The sequence below is a fragment of the Zychaea mexicana genome (genome assembly GCF_025766255.1).
Source record: "Zychaea mexicana strain RSA 1403 chromosome Unknown BDB00scaffold_254, whole genome shotgun sequence".
NCBI lineage: Eukaryota > Fungi > Mucoromycota > Mucoromycetes > Mucorales > Lichtheimiaceae > Zychaea > Zychaea mexicana.
Window position 1 is genome coordinate 1,776 of NW_026516917.1, and position 21,298 is coordinate 23,073.

The following is a 21,298-nucleotide window of genomic DNA, read 5'->3' on the forward strand; positions in this document are numbered from 1 at the left end:
GCTGCCCGTTTTTTTAATATATATTAAAGCAAGGACGCTTACAAAAAAAAGGTATCTTATTCAAGGGATGTTCATTTGCTGGAAGAATCGTGGCTTTGTAATGGTCAATGGTCTACTGTCTTTTATTACTAGCAATTGCTGAAACTATAGACATTTGACGAGTGCGGCAACGTACTCCAGCAGCGACAGCAGCACTACAGCAAGCCTTACAACAAACGGAAGCTACGGCACGCCATAATAATAACGGTCAAAGTTAATTACAATCGCAAATGACTTGCATGCACTGCGGCACCACTACAACATCAAAGCAGCAAAACTTGCACGAGTCTATACAACACACGCCACTTTTTTCTTTACGTTAAACGAGGGCGCGTATAATGAAATGACAACGTCAAGTATGTTGCATTAGCTTTTGTTCAAGTAGCATCAGCCATGGCGGTACGTGTCTATTCTTTTTATTTATCAGGTAAACTGGCAAAACAAAAAGGCAGCAATTCCCGCACGACGATATCTCACTATCCAGTACTCCAAATAACGAACCGCTTAGTGTGCCAGAATCAGGACGAGCTGACGAACGTGCCGCTTGTGGTTTGGTGTCTCTGCCATGTCATGTCGACGAGCAACAGCCAGAAACGCTACACGTGCACCTTTTATTGCGGATCATATATATACACACCAAAGTCAGCTAAAAAAGGAGCGATCACCGCACGACGATATCTCGCCATCCAGTACTCCAAATAACGAACCGCTTAGTGTGCCAGAATAAGGACGAGCAGACGAACGTGACGCTGGTGGTCTGGTGTCTCTGCCATGTCATGTCGACGAACAACAGTCAGAAACGCTACACGTACACTTATAGTGTATCCTATATATATACACCAAAGTCAGCTAAAAATAAGGAGCGATCACCGCACGACGATATCTCGCCATCCAGTACTCCAAATAACGAACCGCTTAATGTGCCAGAATAAGGACGAGCAGACGAACGTGACGCTGGTGGTCTGGTGTCTCTGCCATGTCGTATCGACGAGCAACAGCCAGGGACGCTACACGTGCACCTTTTATTGCGGATCATATATATACACACCAAAGTCAGCTAAAAAAGGAGCGATCACCGCACGACGATATCTCGCCATCCAGTACTCCAAATAACGAACCGCTTAGTGTGCCAGAATAAGGACGAGCAGACGAACGTGACGCTGGTGGTCTGGTGTCTCTGCCATGTCGTATCGACGAGCAACAGCCAGGGACGCTACACGTGCACCTTTTATTGCGGATCATATATATACACACCAAAGTCAGCTAAAAAAGGAGCGATCACCGCACGACGATATCTCGCCATCCAGTACTCCAAATAACGAACCGCTTAGTGTGCCAGAATCAGGACGAGCAGACGAACGTGCCGCTGGTTGTCTGGTGTCTCTACCATGTCATGTCGACGAGCAACAGCCAGAAACGCTACACGTACACTTATAGTGTATCCTATATATATACACCAAAGTCAGCTAAAAATAAGGAGCGATACCCGCACGACGATATCTCACCATCGAGTACTCCAAAGAAACGAACCGTTTACTGCAGTAGAATAAGGACGAGCTGACGGGCGTGACGATATTGGTCTGGTGTCTCTACCATGTCTTTACGACGAGCAACAGCGGTGAAAAGAACGTGCGGATTATATGTAAAAGGTGCTTCAAGCAAGTCATTAGTACGACAAGGATCCAGACATAGCAATATCCCGTTGTTTTATAGATGCGGATGGGAAGCATATAATGGAGATAATCGTTTTTTCTGATAGCTCTGTGGTGGTGACGCTTATGTGCAGGTAAGGAAGTAATAGAGAGTGTATAGTATTAGCATGCTTTAATAAATTGGTATTTTATGAAATGAGATTCTGTTGTCGTGCATTGTGCAAAAGGTGCTCTATACTCTTTAAGCTGAAAAATTCATTAATGGATGTGGCATCTGCGGTTATGATGCATGTTTGTATATTATATTCCAATCTGTGAAAGTTCCTGGAGCATACCCCCGGTATATACAGCGTTGCTGCTGTAAATTGCCTTTGAAAGCTCAATAATAACGAGTGACCCCGATGACCCCGAGATTTCAGTTCATGTGGCGACGGACGACCCCGGCCTGACCCCGGGTTTTGGCCAATCAAATTACCAGAACATGATGAGCAAGACAGCAAAATAGCAGAAGAGCCAGCTCCACTTTATTTTATTTTTGCTCCATAACACACTCGTTTACTGCCGTCTTTATTCAAAACATATTGAAGCAAGTGCGCTTGCAAAAACAAGGTATTTAGTTCTGAGATGTCAAGTTGTTAAAAGAAAAGTGGCATTGTGATGGCGAATGATCTAATCTCTTTTACTACTAGTAATTGTGAAACTATAGCCATTTGACGAGGGCGGCAACCTACTCCAGCAGCAACAGCAGCACCACAGCAACAAGCCTTACAACAAACGGAAGCTACGGCACCCGATAATTCTAACGGTCAAACTTAATTACAATGGCGTTGACTTGCCTGCATCACAGCATGACTACAACATCAAGGTAGTAAAACTTGCACAAGTCTTTACAGCACAGATCACTTTTTTTCTTATGTTAAACGAGGACGCGAGTAACGAAATGACAACGTCGATTATGTTGCATTAGCTGTTGTTCAAGTAGCATCAGCCACGGCGGTGCGTGTTTATTTCTTTTTTTTTAATCAGGCAAATTGGCAGACAAAAGCACCAGCTATTCCCGCACGACGATATCTCACTATCAAGTACTCCAAATAACGAACCGCTTAGTGTGCCAGAATCAGGACGAGCTGACGAACGTGCCGCTTGTGGTTTGGTGTCTCTGCCATGTCATGTCGACGAGCAACAGCCAGAAACGCTACACGTGCACCTTTTATTGCGGATCATATATATACACACCAAAGTCAGCTAAAAAAGGAGCGATCACCGCACGATGATATCTCACCATCGAGTACTCCAAAGAAACGAACCGTTTACTGCAGTAGAATAAGGACGAGCTGACGAACGTGCCGCTTGTGGTTTGGCGTCTCTACCATGTCTTTACGACGAGCAAAAGCTGGGAACGGTACGCGTGCATTTATAGTGGATCATATACATATACACCAAAGTCAGCCAAAAAAAGGAGCGATTCGTGCACGGCTATATCTCATCATCGAGTAATCCGAATAACGAACTGTTTAGTGCAGTAGAATAAGGACGAGCAGACGAACGTGCCGCTGGTGGTCTGGTGTCTCTACCATACCATGTCGATGAGCAACAGCCAGGAACGCTACGCGTGCACTTTTATTGCGGATCATATACATATATAGCAAAGTCAGCCAAAAAGGAGCGATTCCCGCACGGCCATATCTCACCATCCAGTACTCCAAAAAACGAACCGCTTAGTGTGCCAGAATCAAGACGAGCAGACAAGCGTGCCGCTGGTGGTCTGGTGTCTCTACCATACCATGTCGACGAGCAACAGCCAGAAACGGTACGCGTGCATTTTATAGTGGATCATATACATATACAGCAAAGTCAGCCAAAAAAAGGAGCGATTCACGCACGACGATATCTCACCATCCAGTACTCCAAATAACGAACCGCTTAGTGTGCCAGAATCAGGACGAGCAGACGAACGTGCCGCTGGTGGTCTGGTGTCTCTACCATGTCATGTCGACGAGCAACAACCAGAAACGGTACGCGTGTATTATACTGTGGATCATATATATATATATATATACACCAAAGTCAGCTAAAAATAGGAGCGATTTCGGCACGGCCATATCTCACCATCAAGTACTCCAAATAACGAACCGCTTAGTGTGCCAGAATCAGGACGAGCAGACAAACGTGCCGCTGGTGGTCTGGTGTCTCTACCATACCATGTCGACGAGCAACAGCCAGGAACGCTACGCGTGCACTTTTATTGCGGATCATATACATATACAGCAAAGTCAGCCAAAAAAAGGAGCGATTCACGCACGACGATATCTCACCATCCAGTACTCCAAAGAAACGAACCGTTTACTGCAGTAGAATAAGGACGAGCAGACGAACGTGACGATATTGATTCTGGTGTCTCTATCATACCATGTCGACGAGCAACTGCGGTGAAAAGAGCGTGTGGATTATTATAGATCAAGAGCGGCCTGAAGCAAATGAGGATTACTACAAGGATCCAGGCCTGGCGATATCCCATTATCACATAGGTAAGGAAGAGAAGGATATCAAGGATATAATGACAGTAAAGCTATTCTTCGAGGGCTCTGTGGAAAGCAACGGCGATACGCAGGTAAGGAAGCAATAGCATTTTTTAAGTGTATAATATTAGCATGGTGTAATAAATTGGTATTTTGTGGAATGAGATTCTGTTGCCGTGTGAAATACAAAAACAGCTCGAGATGTTTTAAACTTGAAACTTGTTGGTAAATGTGCCGTCTGCGGTTCCGATGCATGTTCGTATGTGAAAATTTGGTTAATGGAAGTTGCTAGTAATAGTATACTATGTTCTATAAGCTTTGCTGCTGTAATTTGACTTTAAAGACGTTATAATAACGATGACCTTTAAGTTTGTATTCAAGTGGCGATGAATGACCCCGGGTTGACCCCGGAATCTGACCAATGAGCAACTGCAATGATTGGCGGCTGGATAAATAGTGCTCCCAGACCATCCGCTACATTTAATTGGTCGAATAGTCCGTAACGAACGGACAATTTAGCAGCGATGACCCAAACGAACCCAAATGATGACAACGATGACAACGGAAATTTATTTCAAGTGGCGACCGATGACAACGGAATGACAACGGGATTTGGGCAATGTAATTGGTGGAAAATGGCGAATCTACTGGGGAACAGCAAAGGGCGCTCCACTTTTTTCTTTTTCTCTACCACAAAAAATACTTTACTGTACTCTTTTTCTTAATGTAAAAGCGAAGACGGTTTCAAAAAAAAGGTAACACATCTTATGACGACCTCGCTGAAGAACATTCTGGCATTGGGGAGGGCGGCCATGTTTTAATTAGTAGATGGAGCAGAATTGTGTTGACGGATTTTGTTTCTATAGGAATTGGACTCGCTCCAACGATTACTGTTTGAATCTGGTGTAAATCTACAAGGAAAAGAGGTAAAGGCTAGCCGTCTTTTTGCTCGTGAACGTTCTGTGCGGCCTTGTGCGTGTACTTTTGTTTCTTGTGTTAATGATTTCCTGTACATTGTATAGCCACGATGGAGAATGGCGGTGCTATTTCATGTACAACAACAAAAATAACAGCAATAACCACACAAAGCGACGACGGTCTCACGATCTACTAATTCAAATCGCATACAACGACAACCAGTCGAACGCGCAGCTTCTTCCGAACACGACGGTCGTAGTGGCATGTCTCTGCGATTGTTTTTGAAGGAGTGACAGCAGGAACAGTCGGTGGATATGCGATTGTATTACACCCTACTGGCAAAAATAAAAGTAACAATCACGAAGACGACGACGGTCTCACGAACCATGGATTCGAATTGTACACAACGACCACCAATCGAACGAGCAGCGTCTTCCGAACACGACAATTGTTGTAGCATGTCTCTGCGATGGTTTTTAAAGGAGTGGCAGCAGGAACAGTTGGTGGATATGCAATTGTATTACACTCTACTGGCAAAAATAAAAGTAACAACCGCGAAGACGACGACGGTCTCTCGATCCACTGATTCGAATTGTACACAACGACCACCAATAGAACGAGCAGCGTCTGTCGAACACGACATTTGTTGTAGCATGTCTCTGCGATGGTTTTTGAAGGAGTAGGGACAGGAACAGGGATGGATATGCGATTCTATTATACACCAGGCAACAAAAGAAATAAATTAGCACCCACCAAAAAGAACGGCGTTTTTTGCGATCCTCTACTGTTATTCTCTGTCTCTTTACTACTATCGTCATCCTCGTCATCATCAAATCACCACCACATTATCATCATCATGGGCACCACACTGCCGCAAAAGTAAATTTGTCTTGTCATCTGTTGCGTTATATCTACTTGAGCTGTGTTCAGCAGGAGTGCTCGGAGAAATGGTGCTTCCGGCGCCATTGGCGTTTTTATTGGGCAAAAACAGTGTGATTTCCACAAACTTTTTCAAGTGGCGATCGATGACAACGGAATGACAACGGGATTTTTGAAGTGGCGACCGATGACAACGGAATGACAACGGGATTTTTGATGTGGCGACCGATGACAACGGAATGACAACGGGATTTTTAAAGTGGCGACCGATGACAACGGAATGACAACGGGATTCGGCCAATGTAATTGGTGGAAAGTGGTGAGCAAGACAGAAAAATAGCAGGGGAGCCAGCTCCACTTCTTTTATCATTTATTTTTTTTACTCTTCAGCACACTCGTTTACTGCCGCTTTTTATTCTATACATATTGAAGCAAGGGCGCTTGCAAAAAAAGGTATCTAGCTTAAGGGATGTTTATATGCTGGAAGAGCTGTGGCATTGGGATGGCGAATGGTTTAATCTCTTTTACTAGTAGCAATTGCTGAAACTATTAGCCACTTGACGAGGACAGCAACGTACTCCAGTAGCAACAGCAGCACTACAGCAACAAACGTTACAACAAACGGAAGTTACTGCATCTCACGACAACAGTCAAAGTTAATTACCATACGAACGACGTGCCACATTGAAGTATGACCACAGCACACAGACAGCAAAACTTGCACCAGTCTATACAGTACAGGCCGCTTTTTTTGTATACGCTATACGAGCATGCGAATAAAGAAAGGACAACGTCGAATATATGCGATTAGCTTTCTTCAAGGAGCATCAGCCCTGGCGGTACGTGTTTATTCTTTTTTCTAACAAGCAAACTGGCAAAATCAAAAAAAGCAGCAATTCTCGCATGGCCATATCGCATCATCGAGTACCCCAAATAACAAACCGCTTAGTGTGCCAGAATAAGGACGAGCTGACGAACGTGCCGCTTGTGGTTTGGCGTCTCTACCATGTCATGACGACGAGCAACAGCCAGGAACGCTACACGTGCATTTTATAGTGGATCATATATATATACACCAAAGTCAGCTAAAAAGGAGCGATTCGTGCACGGCCATATCTCACCATCGAGTACTCCAAATAACAAACCGCTTAGTGTGCCAGAATAAGGACGAGCAGACGAAGGCGACGATGGTGGTCTGGTGTCTCTACCATGTCGTGTCGACGAGCAACAGCCAGAAACGCTACACGTGCACTTTATAGTGGATCATATATATATACACCAAAGTCAGCTAAAAAGGAGCGATTCGTGCACGGCCATATCTCACCATCGAGTACTCCAAATAACAAACCGCTTAGTGTGCCAGAATAAGGACGAGCAGACGAAGGCGACGATGGCGGTCTGATGTCTCTACCATGTCGTATCGACGAGCAACAGCCAGAAACGCTACACGTGCACTTTATAGTGGATCATATATATATACACCAAAGTCAGCTAAAAAGGAGCGATTCGTGCACGGCTATATCTCACCATCGAGTACTCCAAATAACGAGCAGTTTAGTGTGCTAGAATAAGGACGAGCAGACGAAGGCGACGATGTTGGTCTGGTGTCTCTACCATGTCGTGTCGACGAGCAACAGCCAGAAACGCTACATGTGTACTTTATAGTGGATCATATATATATATACACCAAAGTCAGCCAAAAAGGAGCGATTCGTGCACGGCCATATCTCACCATCCAGTACTCCAAATAACGAACCGCTTAGCATGGCAAAATAAGTACGCACGGACGAACGCGACGATGTTAGTGTAGTGTCCGTAGCATATCTTGCCGATGAGGAACAGCAGTGAAAAAGAGCATGTAGATTATTATAGATCAAGAGTGGCCTGAAGCAAATGAGGATCGCTACAAGGATCCAGGCATGGCGATATCCCATTATCACATAGGTAAGGATGAGAAGGATACCATGGATATAATGACAGTAAAGCTATATTCTTCGATGGCTCTGTGGAAAGCAACGGCAAAATGCAGGTAAGGAAGCAATAGCATTTTTTGAGTGTATAGTATTAGCATGCTTTAATAAACTGGTATTTCATGAAATGAGATTCTGTTGTCGTGTGAAATACAAAACAGCTCCATGTGCTTTAAGCTTAAAAACGCATTAGTAAATGTGGCATCTGCGGTTCTGATGCATGTTCGTATATGAAAATCCAATCAGTGGAAGCTGATGAGTTGTATACCTAGAATCATTTTCGGTGTGGCGACGAAGTCGCCACAGCGAAAATGAGTGACCCCGATGACCCCGACATTTCAATTCAAGTGGCGACGAATGACCCCGGCCTGACCCCGGGATTTAGCCAATCAAATTACCAGAACGTGATGAGCAAGACAGCAAAATAGCAGGAGAACCGGCTCCTCTTCTTTTTACTTTTTTTTTGTTCTTCTATAGCACACTCGCTTGCTGCCCGTTTTTTTAATATATATTAAAGCAAGGACGCTTACAAAAAAAAGGTATCTTATTCAAGGGATGTTCATTTGCTGGAAGAATCTAGGCTTTGTAACGGTCAATGGTCTACTGTCTTTTACTACTAGCAATTGCTGAAACTATAGCCATTTGACGAGTGCGGCAACGTACGCCAGCAGCGACAGCAGCACTACAGCAAGCCTTACAACAAACGGAAGCTACGGCACGCCATAATAATAACGGTCAAAGTTAATTACAATCGCAAATGACTTGCATGCACTGCGGCACCACTACAACATCAAAGCAGCAAAACTTGCACGAGTCTATACAACACACGCCACTTTTTTCTTTACGTTAAACGAGGGCGCGTATAATGAAATGACAACGTCAAGTATGTTGCATTAGCTTTTGTTCAAGTAGCATCAGCCATGGCGGTACGTGTCTATTCTTTTTATTTATCAGGTAAACTGGCAAAACAAAAAGGCAGCAATTCCCGCACGACGATATCTCACTATCCAGTACTCCAAATAACGAACCGCTTAGTGTGCCAGAATCAGGACGAGCTGACGAACGTGCCGCTTGTGGTTTGGTGTCTCTGCCATGTCATGTCGACGAGCAACAGCCAGAAACGCTACACGTGCACCTTTTATTGCGGATCATATATATACACACCAAAGTCAGCTAAAAAAGGAGCGATCACCGCACGACGATATCTCGCCATCCAGTACTCCAAATAACGAACCGCTTAGTGTGCCAGAATAAGGACGAGCAGACGAACGTGACGCTGGTGGTCTGGTGTCTCTGCCATGTCGTATCGACGAGCAACAGCCAGGGACGCTACACGTGCACCTTTTATTGCGGATCATATATATACACACCAAAGTCAGCTAAAAAAGGAGCGATCACCGCACGACGATATCTCGCCATCCAGTACTCCAAATAACGAACCGCTTAGTGTGCCAGAATCAGGACGAGCAGACGAACGTGCCGCTGGTTGTCTGGTGTCTCTACCATGTCATGTCGACGAGCAACAGCCAGAAACGCTACACGTACACTTATAGTGTATCCTATATATATACACCAAAGTCAGCTAAAAATAAGGAGCGATACCCGCACGACGATATCTCACCATCGAGTACTCCAAAGAAACGAACCGTTTACTGCAGTAGAATAAGGACGAGCTGACGGGCGTGACGATATTGGTCTGGTGTCTCTACCATGTCTTTACGACGAGCAACAGCGGTGAAAAGAACGTGCGGATTATATGTAAAAGGTGCTTCAAGCAAGTCATTAGTACGACAAGGATCCAGACATAGCAATATCCCGTTGTTTTATAGATGCGGATGGGAAGCATATAATGGAGATAATCGTAGCAAAGCTGGTTTTTTCTGATAGCTCTGTGGTGGTGACGCTTATGTGCAGGTAAGGAAGTAATAGAGAGTGTATAGTATTAGCATGCTTTAATAAATTGGTATTTTATGAAATGAGATTCTGTTGTCGTGCATTGTGCAAAAGGTGCTCTATACTCTTTAAGCTGAAAAATTCATTAATGGATGTGGCATCTGCGGTTATGATGCATGTTTGTATATTATATTCCAATCTGTGAAAGTTCCTGGAGCATACCCCCGGTATATACAGCGTTGCTGCTGTAAATTGCCTTTGAAAGCTCAATAATAACGAGTGACCCCGATGACCCCGAGATTTCAGTTCATGTGGCGACGGACGACCCCGGCCTGACCCCGGGTTTTGGCCAATCAAATTACCAGAACATGATGAGCAAGACAGCAAAATAGCAGAAGAGCCAGCTCCACTTTATTTTATTTTTGCTCCATAACACACTCGTTTACTGCCGTCTTTATTCAAAACATATTGAAGCAAGTGCGCTTGCAAAAACAAGGTATTTAGTTCTGAGATGTCAAGTTGTTAAAAGAAAAGTGGCATTGTGATGGCGAATGATCTAATCTCTTTTACTACTAGTAATTGTGAAACTATAGCCATTTGACGAGGGCGGCAACCTACTCCAGCAGCAACAGCAGCACCACAGCAACAAGCCTTACAACCAACGGAAGCTACGGCACCCGATAATTATAACGGTCAAACTTAATTACAATGGCGTTGACTTGCCTGCATCACAGCATGACTACAACATCAAGGTAGTAAAACTTGCACAAGTCTTTACAGCACAGATCACTTTTTTTCTTACGTTAAACGAGGACGCGAGTAACGAAATGACAACGTCGATTATGTTGCATTAGCTTTTGTTCAAGTAGCATCAGCCACGGCGGTGCGTGTTTATTTCTTTTTTATTTATCAGGCAAATTGGCAGACAAAAGCACCAGCTGTTCCCGCACGACGATATCTCACTATCCAGTACTCCAAATAACGAACCGCTTAGTGTGCCAGAATCAGGACGAGCTGACGAACGTGCCGCTTGTGGTTTGGTGTCTCTGCCATGTCATGTCGACGAGCAACAGCCAGAAACGCTACACGTGCACCTTTTATTGCGGATCATATATATACACACCAAAGTCAGCTAAAAAAGGAGCGATCACCGCACGACGATATCTCGCCATCCAGTACTCCAAATAACGAACCGCTTAGTGTGCCAGAATAAGGACGAGCAGACGAACGTGACGCTGGTGGTCTGGTGTTTCTGCCATGTCATATCGACGAGCAACAGCCAGAAACGCTACACGTACACTTATAGTGGATCATATACATACACACCAAAGTCAGCCAATAAAAGGAGCGATTCCCGTACGGCTATATCTCATCATCGAGTAATCCGAATAACGAACTGTTTAGTGCAGTAGAATAAGGACGAGCAGACGAACGTGCCGCTGGTGGTCTGGTGGCTCTACCATACCATGTCGACGAGCAACAGCCAGGAACGCTACGCGTGCACTTTTATTGCGGATCATATACATATACAGCAAAGTCAGCCAAAAAGGAGCGATTCCCGCACGGCCATATCTCACCATCCAGTACTCCAAAAAACGAACCGCTTAGTGTGCCAGAATCAAGACGAGCAGACAAACGTGCCGCTGGTGGTCTGGTGTCTCTACCATACCATGTCGACGAGCAACAGCCAGAAACGGTACGCGTGCATTTTATAGTGGATCATATACATATACAGCAAAGTCAGCCAAAAAAAGGAGCGATTCAAGCACGACGATATCTCACCATCCAGTACTCCAAAAAACGAACCGCTTAGTGTGCCAGAATACGGACGAGCTGACGAACGTGACGCTGGTGGTCTGGTGTCTCTACCATACCATGTCGACGAGCAACAGCCAGAAACGGTACGCGTGCATTTTATAGTGGATCATATTCATATACACCAAAGTCAGCCAAAAAAAAGAGCGATTCGCGCACGGCTGTATCTCATCATCCAGTACTCCAAATAACGAACCGCTTAGTGTGCCAGTATAAGGACGAGCAGGCGAACGTGACGCTGGTGGTCTGGTGTCTCTACCATACTATGTCGACGCGCAACAGCCAAAAACGCTACACGTGCACTTATAGTGGATCATATATATATACACCAAAGTCAGCTAAAAAAGGAGCGATTCCCGCACGGCTGTATCTCATCATCCAGTACTCCAAATAACGAACCGCTTAGTGTGCCAGGATAGGGACGAGCTGCCGAACGTGACGCTGGTGGTCTGGTATCTCTACCATGCCTCGTCGACGAGCAATAGCGGTGAAAAGAGCGTGCGGATTATATAGATCAAGAGGGGCTTCAAGCAAATGAGTATTACTACAAGGATCCAGGCATGGCGATATCCCATTATTACATAGGTGAGGAAGAGAAGGATACAATAGATATAACGACAGTAAAGCTATATTCTTCGATGGGTCTGTGGAAAGCAACCGTGATATGCAGGTAAGGAAGCAATAGCATTTTTGAGTGTATAGTATTAGCAGGCTGCTATTTTATGGAATGAGATTCTCTTGTCGTGTGATAAATAAAAACTGCTCCATATGCTTTAAGCTTAAAAATACATTAAGAAATGTGGCATCTGCGATTCTGGTGCATGTTCGTATATGAAAATCCAATCAGTGGAAGCTGCTGAGGGGTATATCTGCCGTCTATACAGCTTTGCTGCTAATGGCTGCTGGATAAATAATGGTCCCGGACCATCCGCCACATTTAATTGGTCAAATAGTCCGTAACGTACGGACAATTTAGCAACGATGACCCAAATGACCGTGAATGACCCCAGATCTGGCTAAGGCGGCACTCGTACCCACAGCACTCGAACATATATAAAAAGTTGACGAACAAATATACAACACACGTTTTACACAATTCATCAGTGGTCATTCTAATTGCTGGTCAAAACATGCGTTTTCTGACATTAGCAACGCCATTGCACGTACAGGCGAACTTGTTTGAATACATTCTATGCCAGCCAGTACTTTTTTTCTCTTATTGTAAAGAAGAGGAGAGGCACACAGCACCATTAAAACAAAGACGCTATCCAGCGCTAATTTTTTGATTATGACGTTGATGCACTTGTATCAACATACAAGTAAAGATGTATATATCATCCCATTACACCGAACTGCAACAGCACCGATCACTTTTGAATCATGTCTCACGACCCAAAAAACAGGCAATCTTACTCATATCATATTTGCCCACATTCAGGCTTCGATTTGGCAAACTATCTAAGCTTAGACAAAAATAATCGGTATATGATCTTTACATTTTCTGCTGATGCTATAGTGCTATAGTGATGAAGGAAACGCATTGGAATAAAAAGGCCGGTCTGTGGATTTTCTGTGTAAGAGACACTGGATTGCCCAGAGAATTAAACCTGCAAACTGAAAAGAGAGCATCAGCATCAATACGTCGTCGTTGGAGCTTGTAGTTGTGGAGTTGGATATTTGTAAAAATAGAAGGAAACAGCAGCATTTGCGCAGTTATACAGGCTTCTTGCTTATACAGACACAAATGCAATGCTTATGTTCACGCGATCCAACAGATCTTACTGCAATGTCATGAATTCAAGCAGCTACGTTACTGATGAACATAGGACATCGTGGGGCATTAAGACACTCAATAGGCTGAAAAGAAGGGCGTGTAAGCGCAACGGGTTTAGGGGCCTGGCAGCGAACGCCAGTGAGCGAGCAGGTTTAGTCGAACGCGCAAGTCCTGGTCCGGGTTTACTAAGGTTTCGGGTTTAGAGTTTCCAATTGATGAGCTTGGATGTATATGGGACTCTCTTCTTCTTCTCCACCACCGCTTATTTTGGATTGTTTTATTCGTTGGCTATTTTTTATACTTCTTGAATGCTGTATGTATGTGTACCTGTATTCGAGAGATAATTAACCTGTGTCGGATACATATTAGCAGATAACGTGAATGGCAGTGACCAATATTTTGTTGTAAAGAAGTGTTGATTACAAGTACAAACGGATGGGAAAGGCAGAAGGAACGTGAGGAAACGACAAGGCAAAGCGAAAAGGTGATAGCATCCATGATTATGAGTGCCGTGTTTGGTGAAGCCCCTTCCAAGGTGCAGCGCTCCATAAAGAAAAAAATTTTACACGAAAGGTAGCTTCTGCTCTTTCACTTCTTTGTATTTTATTCATTACTGCTCACCGCCATTTCAACACTCGAATTGCCATCTTGCACACGCTCCATCGGAATCCAGCTTTGCCGCATCTGACATTCCTTTTGAACACCATTCGAACAACACTCGTCCTATCTTCTTCACTCAAGCAACGTTCGTCTTGTACGCTTTCTCTAATCTCCACACTCGAATTTTACACATCTCGCACTTTTTCCTTTCAACACCAATAAAGCATTTCGAATGAAACTCATCTCTTGGTCTCAGTCCTTGTGTGTGTTTTTTTGCTCTTGTTTAATAATTTCCTGTACAATGTATAGCCAAGATGGACAATGGCGGTGCTATTTTATATACAGCAACATATATGAGCAGCAAAAATAGCAGTAACAACCACGAAGACGACGACGGTTTTATGATCCACTGATTCGAATTGCACACAACGACCACCAATCGAACGTGCAGCTTCTTCCGAAAACGACGGTTGTTGTCGCGTGTCTCTGCGATGGCTTTTAAAGGAGTACGAACAACAACATTCGCGGCAGTGCTATGTTCTTATACACCAATAACAAAAATAATAGCAGCATCCACCAAAAATGACGTCGTTCTCGCGATCCACTGATTTGAATCACACACAACAAGCACCAGTCGAACGAGCAGCTTCTCCCGAACACGACGATTCATGGTGCAAGTCCCAGCAATGATTTTAGAAGGAGTAGGGACAGGAACGGGGATGGATATGCGATTGTATTATACTCCAACTGTAAAAATAACAGGAGCAACCACCAAAAAGCACCACGGTCTCACGATCCACTGATTCAAATAGCATACAACGACCACCGGTCGAACGAGCAGCGTCTGTAGAACACGACGATCGTTGTTGGAGATCTCTGTGATGGTTGGGAAGGAATGCGAACAACAACAGTCTATGGATAAGCAATTGTGTTACACTCCACTGGCAAAACTAATAGCAGCATCCACTAAAAACGACGACGATCTCACGATCCACTGATCCAAATGGCATACAACGACCACCAATCGAACGAGCAGCGTCTGTAGAACACGACGATCGTTGTTGGAGATCTCTGTGATGGTTGGGAAGGAATGCGAACAACAACAGTCTATGGATAAGCAATTGTGTTACACTCCACTGGCAAAACTAATAGCAGCATCCACTAAAAACGACGACGATCTCACGATCCACTGATCCAAATGGCATACAACGACCACCAATCGAACGAGCAGCGTCTGTAGAACACGACGATCGTTGTTGGAGATCTCTGTAATGGTTAGGGATCGGATCGGCCATATGGAGTGCAAGGATATCATTTTCATATTTATTTTATATACAACAATTAAAATAAAGAGAGTCATTCTTATGAGGAGTTTTTTATGATCTTACACAACAATAGTCGTTTCTTCTGAATAGATGTCATAGTGAATTCGAACACAACAAAAAAGATATGTGGAGAAGTTGTGAAGAAGAGCAATTTACTTTAAGGGAAGAACCTGGTATTTGTGGTGAAGGGCAGTTTAATGCCCATATGTAGATGGTTCAGACCGTGTATAGAAACTATTTAGAAAGTATGTCTTCTGGTCAAACTCTTATGTATTGAGTACGACCTTATGCTTTTTTTTGTTGCCTGTCTTTAATTATTTGTTATCATAGTAACATATATCCCAAATGGACGACGGCACTTGCTATATTGAGTATCATTTAAACTTGTATTCAGCAGCGACCAAAAATATCAAGACTAGACTCTAAGAGACAATGTTCTCACTAAGAACTTGTAAAAAAAAATAGGACCAAGCGTGGGTATGGACAGTAATTAATAATAGCATTAGATCATAGTTGCTGAAAGCATTCTAAGCAGCACCATAATGACAATGACAATAAAAGGTCTAATTGTGCTGTGTAGAATGCTGGATCACTTTAGCATCTAGCATGATGCTGTACTAATAATAATAATACACATGTCTATGAGCTGGCAGTATCATAAGGCAATGTTGATATTGGATCTTATATATTGGCAACGTTTTATTGAAGAAAACAATGACAATGACAATAAACGGTCCCATTTTGATGTTTTTTAGATCAGTGTTTGAAGAGAAAATATAAGCAACTACTATCATGCACTCACGATCTTCACATATATAACCCCACAAAGCCAATATGAATTATTTGAGCGCCATCTAGAGACATTGACGATGATGATGATGCATCAGATTTGGCAGTAATCTACTAAGAAGAACGACGGCAATGATGTTAAATAGTATTCTTTTGACATTTTTAGCAGAAGAACTACAAAATAATAATAATAATGATGATGATGACTATTACCATCAACAGTAGTGTCGATAAGAGCTTTAGCATGCAAATGAAGCAAAAGTTCCAGTGTTGTCTTCATTATCACATATACCAACACCTGCACCTGCACTGGGAATAATTTATACTGTAGCAAAGAAATATAGTGGATTTAGTGGATTTTCCAATAAACAATCATTCAATATGATAATAAGGTAATTTTATGTATTAATCACTAATAAAATATTTTCTATAGATTCAAAAAAAATTGTTATAGATCAAACATGTTTTTATCATATGGATAATAAGTTATATAGATCAAACACTATGTCATCTTCAGATCGAAAGGGCTTTATTTTCTTGAACTTGAAACTTTTTAGATATTATTCTTTTCTCGGATCGAAATGGAAATCATGGATTTTTCAATGTGTAGGTATTATGGTTTAATACCTATAGTATATACCCACGCAAAGCACATCCCAAGCGAAGCAAAGAAAGCATTCGTAGAGTAATTAAGACAGGGAATAATCATAGTGTCAACCTATGTACGAAGCACAAACTGAGTGAATCGAAGAAAGCATGAGGAGAGTTATTAAGATATAAATTAAGCATAGCATAAACCCATGCATGAAGCGTAACCCAAGCAAAGTGAAGAAAGCATGAGGAGAGTGATTAGGATAGGAAAAAAGCATAGCGTCAACCCATGCACGAAGCACAACCCGAGCGAAGCAAAGAAAGCATGAGAAGAGTGATTAAGATAGGAATAAAGCATAGAGTCAACCCATGCACGAAGCGCAACCCGAGCGAAGCGAAGAAAGCATGAGGAGAGTCATTAAGATATATGAATAAAGTGTAGTGTAAACCTATACATGAAGCACAGCCTAGCTGAAGCTGAGATAGCATGAGGAGGGTTATTAGGATATAAATAAAGCATAGCGTCAACCCATGCATGAAGCACAACCCGAGCGAAGCGAAGAAGCATGAGTAGCTAAGAAAGGAATCAAGCATAGCATAAACCCGTGTGCGAAGCAAAACTGGAGCAAAGCTGAGAAAGTGCAAGTAGAGTAGTTAAGAAAGGAATCAAGCATAACATAAACCCGTGTGCGAAGCACCACTCGAGCGAAGCTGAGAAAGTGCAAGTAGAGTAACTAAGATATAGGAATGGAGCATAGCATAAACCCGTGTACAAACTATAACCCGAGCGAAGCGGAGAAAGCATAAGTAGAGTAATTAAGATATAGGAATGAAGCATAGTATAAACCCAGATGCAAAGTGCAACCCGAGCAAAGCGAAGAAAGCACAAGTAAACTGACTAAGGTGAGAAATAACTATAGTGAATACTGCATGAAACATCAATTGAATGAAATAAAGAAAATATAAGTGAAAATATTAAGATATAAATTATGCATAGTATATACTAGCATTCAGTATAATATAAAAGATGCAGAGAAAGCATTATGAATTAAGTATAATATATAAACATTTAAACTATATATAGAATGAACTGAATAAAAAAGCAAGAGGAACATTACTCAAATATAAATTGAATATATAATATATACAGATAAAACATGACTGAATAAGAAATAAAGAAAAGATAAGAGGAAATAATAAGATATGAAGATATATATATATATAAACAAAAGAAAATAAGAATTTACCAATGACTAGTTCTCAAATCATGGTTACCAAAGAGATATGAGTGCTGAATATACGTGGGGCTTGAATATGAGATATAAGATGGATATTGATGTTATTTTAAGAATAATTGTAAAATAAAATATTAGATCAATTTAGAACTAGTAAACTCAACATTTAACATTTGAGACATAGGATACAAGAATTATAAATCACAACTTAAGATATAGAATACAGAATAAAGAATAAAAATTACAGAATACAGAATATAGAATAAAGAATGAAGAATCAAGAATTAAGAATCAAGAATCAAGAAATAAGAATAAAGAATAAAGAGCAAAGAATAAAGAATATAGAATATAAAATAAAGAAATAAAAAATAAAGAACAAAGAACAAAGAATAAAGAAATAAAGAAATAAAGAAATAAAGAATAAAGAATAAGAATAAGAATGAAGAGAATGAAGAACATAGAATAAAGAATAAAGAATCAAGAATAAAAATTGAAGATGAAGAATAAAGAATGAAGAATATAAAATAAAGAAATAGAAAATAAAGAAATAAAGAATGAAGAATAAAGAATGAAGAATATAAAATAAAGAAATAGAAAATAAAGAAATAGAAAATAAAGAAATAAAGAATGAAGAATAAAGAATAAAGAAATAAAGAATGAAGAAAAAAGAAGAAAGAATAAAAAACTAAAAATAAAGAAATAATGAATAAAGAATAAAGAATAAAGAATAAAGAATAAAGTAAAAACAATAAAGAATAAAAAATAAAAAATATAGAACATAGAATAAAGAATAAAGAAATAAAGAATGAAGAATGAAGAATGAAGAATAATAAATAAAGAATTATGAATGAAGAATAAAGAATAAAAATTCAAGAATGAAGAATAATGAATAAAGAATGAGGAACGAAGAATAAAGAATAACGAATAAAGAATAAAGAAAAAAGAGAAAGAAGAATAATGAATAAAGAATCAGGAATGAAGAATGAAGAAATAAAGAATGAAGAAAAAAGAATAAAGAAGAAAGAGAATGAAGAAAAAAGAATAAAGAATAAAAAAATAAGAATAAAGAAATAACAAATAAAGAATAAAGAATAAAATTTACATAACATAGAATAAAGAATAAAGAAAAAAGAATAAAGAAAAAAGAATAAAGTAAAAAGAATAAAGAATAAAGAATAAAGAATAAAAAATAAAAAGTAAAAAATAAAAAATACAAAATATAGTATAAAGAATGATGAATGATGAATGATGAAGGAAGAATGAAGAATGAAGAATGAAGAATGAAAAATAATAAATAAAGAATAATGAATAAAAAATAAAAAAAAAGAGAATAATGAATAAAGAATAAAAATTGAAGAATAAAGAATGAAGAATGAAGAATGAAGAATAATAAATAAAGAATGAGGAACGAAGAATAAAGAAATAAAGAATAAAGAAAAAAGAATAAAGAAAAAAGAATAAAGAATATAAAATAAAGAAATAGAAAATAAAGAACAAAGAATAAAGAAATAAAGAAATAAAGAATAAAGAAATAAAGAAATAAAGAATAAAGAATAAAGAAAAAAGAATAAAGAATAAAGAACAACAATAAAGAATAAAGAGAATAAAGAATATAGAATAAAGAATAAAGAATAAAGAATAAAGAAATCAAGAATGAAGAATAAAGAATAAAGAATAACAAATAAAGAATAACAAATAAAGAATAAAAAACTAAAATAAAGAAATAATAAATAAAGAATAAAGAATAAAGAAAAAAGCATAAAGAAAAACGAATAATGAATAAAGAAATAAAGAATGAAGAATGAAGAATATAGAATATAAAATAAAGAAATAAAAAATAAAGAATATAGGATATAAGATTCAGAATTCAGGATTTAAGACTTTTAACTATAAAATGCAGAAATATAAAATATATGAAACAGAAAATAGGATATAAAACTAGCTACCATACTATTTTAATCAGGCTACTAAATAAAAATAAAAAACTAATGATAAAAAAAAAATAATATACAAAAACACCCACTGACTTTGCCTGCCAGGCAACCCAGCGAAGCTCGAATGCAAGATAAATGGGGCAACTAACTAGCATATATGCAAAAAATAAAAAATAAGAATAATGATAAAAGAAAGAAACCGTTCCACTCACAGGTCAACCCAGCGAAGCGTCGATGCTATACAAATGTAATTAACAGATATAATAATGAATAAAAAGCTAAAGATAATAAAACCATATAAGATGATACTAACTGACTTTGCCTGAAGGGCAACCCCGCGAAGCACGGATGCAACATAAATAAGGGCTACTGAATAGCATGTAAGCCAGAAATAAATAAGAATAATAATAAAAGATAATAACAAAGGATAATAACCGATTTCCCCAAAGGGGCTACCCAGCGAAGTACGGATGCAATAGAAACATTACCCATCATGCCCAACGGGCAACCCGGCGAAGCGCGGATGCAATATAAAAGAGAATATCAAATAAATGGAAACTGATCTGCCCGTAGGGTAACCCGGCAAAGCGCGGATGCCACATATTACTGGGCACATTTGTGATTATGTGCTTGAAACTGTGTTAGTAAACGTGTGTTTTAGCTATCTGCTGCACTAAGTTTTGTTGTGATTGGACGACATTGAGACAGGTTAGCATTGGATGGTATACCAGTCAAGTCAAGTTATTATTTTTAGAATGGGCATAGTTGCCGAGTTGGTTAACAGATGGATCTCGAATGGAGAGGTCGCCAGTTCCAGCCCGGCAGCGAGTAAGTTTGGCAGCCCGAACTCCACAACCAATGGTTGTATCTCAATTACAGTCGCCAAAGAGCTGTGAGATACGATTATGTTCCGGGGCATCAATCCGGGCCCCGAAATGGGGCGGCGAGTTCTTTTTTGGAAATTTCTGGAAGGTTCCAGAAAAAAAAAAATTTTAACTTGGAAAAAAAAAAAAAAAAACAAAACAAAACAAAAACATAGACAAGTCAGGCCATAGAAAGGCCGTAAAAAAGAAAGAAAAAAAAAAAAAGAAAGAAAAAAAAAAGAAAAAAGAAGAACAACAAATAGAGCCGGTTAGGGCATAGGGTTAAGGGTGTAGTGGGTTAGGGTTGTAGTTGGTTAGGGTTGTAGTTGGTTAGGGTGTAGTTGTTTAGGGTTTAGTTAGTTATTTTAGGGTTTAGGGTTTAGGGTTTAGGGTTTAGGGTTTAGGGTTTAGGGTTTAGGGTTTAGGGTTTAGGGTTTAGGGTTTAGGGTTTAGGGTTTAGGGTTTAGGGTTTAGGGTTTAGGGTTTAGGGTTTAGGGTTTAG

The 21,298-nt window shown here is 40.3% G+C and overlaps 3 protein-coding genes across 3 annotated transcripts; 1 reads left to right on the forward strand and 2 right to left on the reverse strand.

Moving 5' to 3' along the window:
• Positions 1 to 4,101: 4,101 nt before the first annotated feature.
• Positions 4,102 to 5,585, forward strand: BDB00DRAFT_880464 (uncharacterized protein; the record flags this gene model as incomplete). The annotated part of the gene is made up of 3 exons (XM_053127994.1): positions 4,102 to 4,302; positions 5,077 to 5,136; positions 5,388 to 5,585. The coding sequence occupies 3 exons, from the start codon at positions 4,102 to 4,104 to the stop codon at positions 5,583 to 5,585; spliced, it is 459 nt and encodes a 152-aa protein (XP_052972186.1).
• A 372-nt stretch (positions 5,586 to 5,957) lies between these two features.
• Positions 5,958 to 6,377, reverse strand: BDB00DRAFT_793796 (uncharacterized protein; the record flags this gene model as incomplete). Its single annotated transcript, XM_053121252.1, has 1 exon — positions 5,958 to 6,377. One exon carries the CDS (start codon positions 6,375 to 6,377, stop codon positions 5,958 to 5,960), a length of 420 nt encoding a protein of 139 aa, XP_052972187.1.
• Positions 6,378 to 14,990: 8,613 nt separating this feature from the next.
• Positions 14,991 to 15,354, reverse strand: BDB00DRAFT_880466 (uncharacterized protein; the record flags this gene model as incomplete). Its single annotated transcript, XM_053127995.1, has 2 exons — positions 14,991 to 15,130; positions 15,243 to 15,354. 2 exons carry the CDS (start codon positions 15,352 to 15,354, stop codon positions 14,991 to 14,993), a joined length of 252 nt encoding a protein of 83 aa, XP_052972188.1.
• Between the last annotated feature and the right edge of the window lie 5,944 nt (positions 15,355 to 21,298).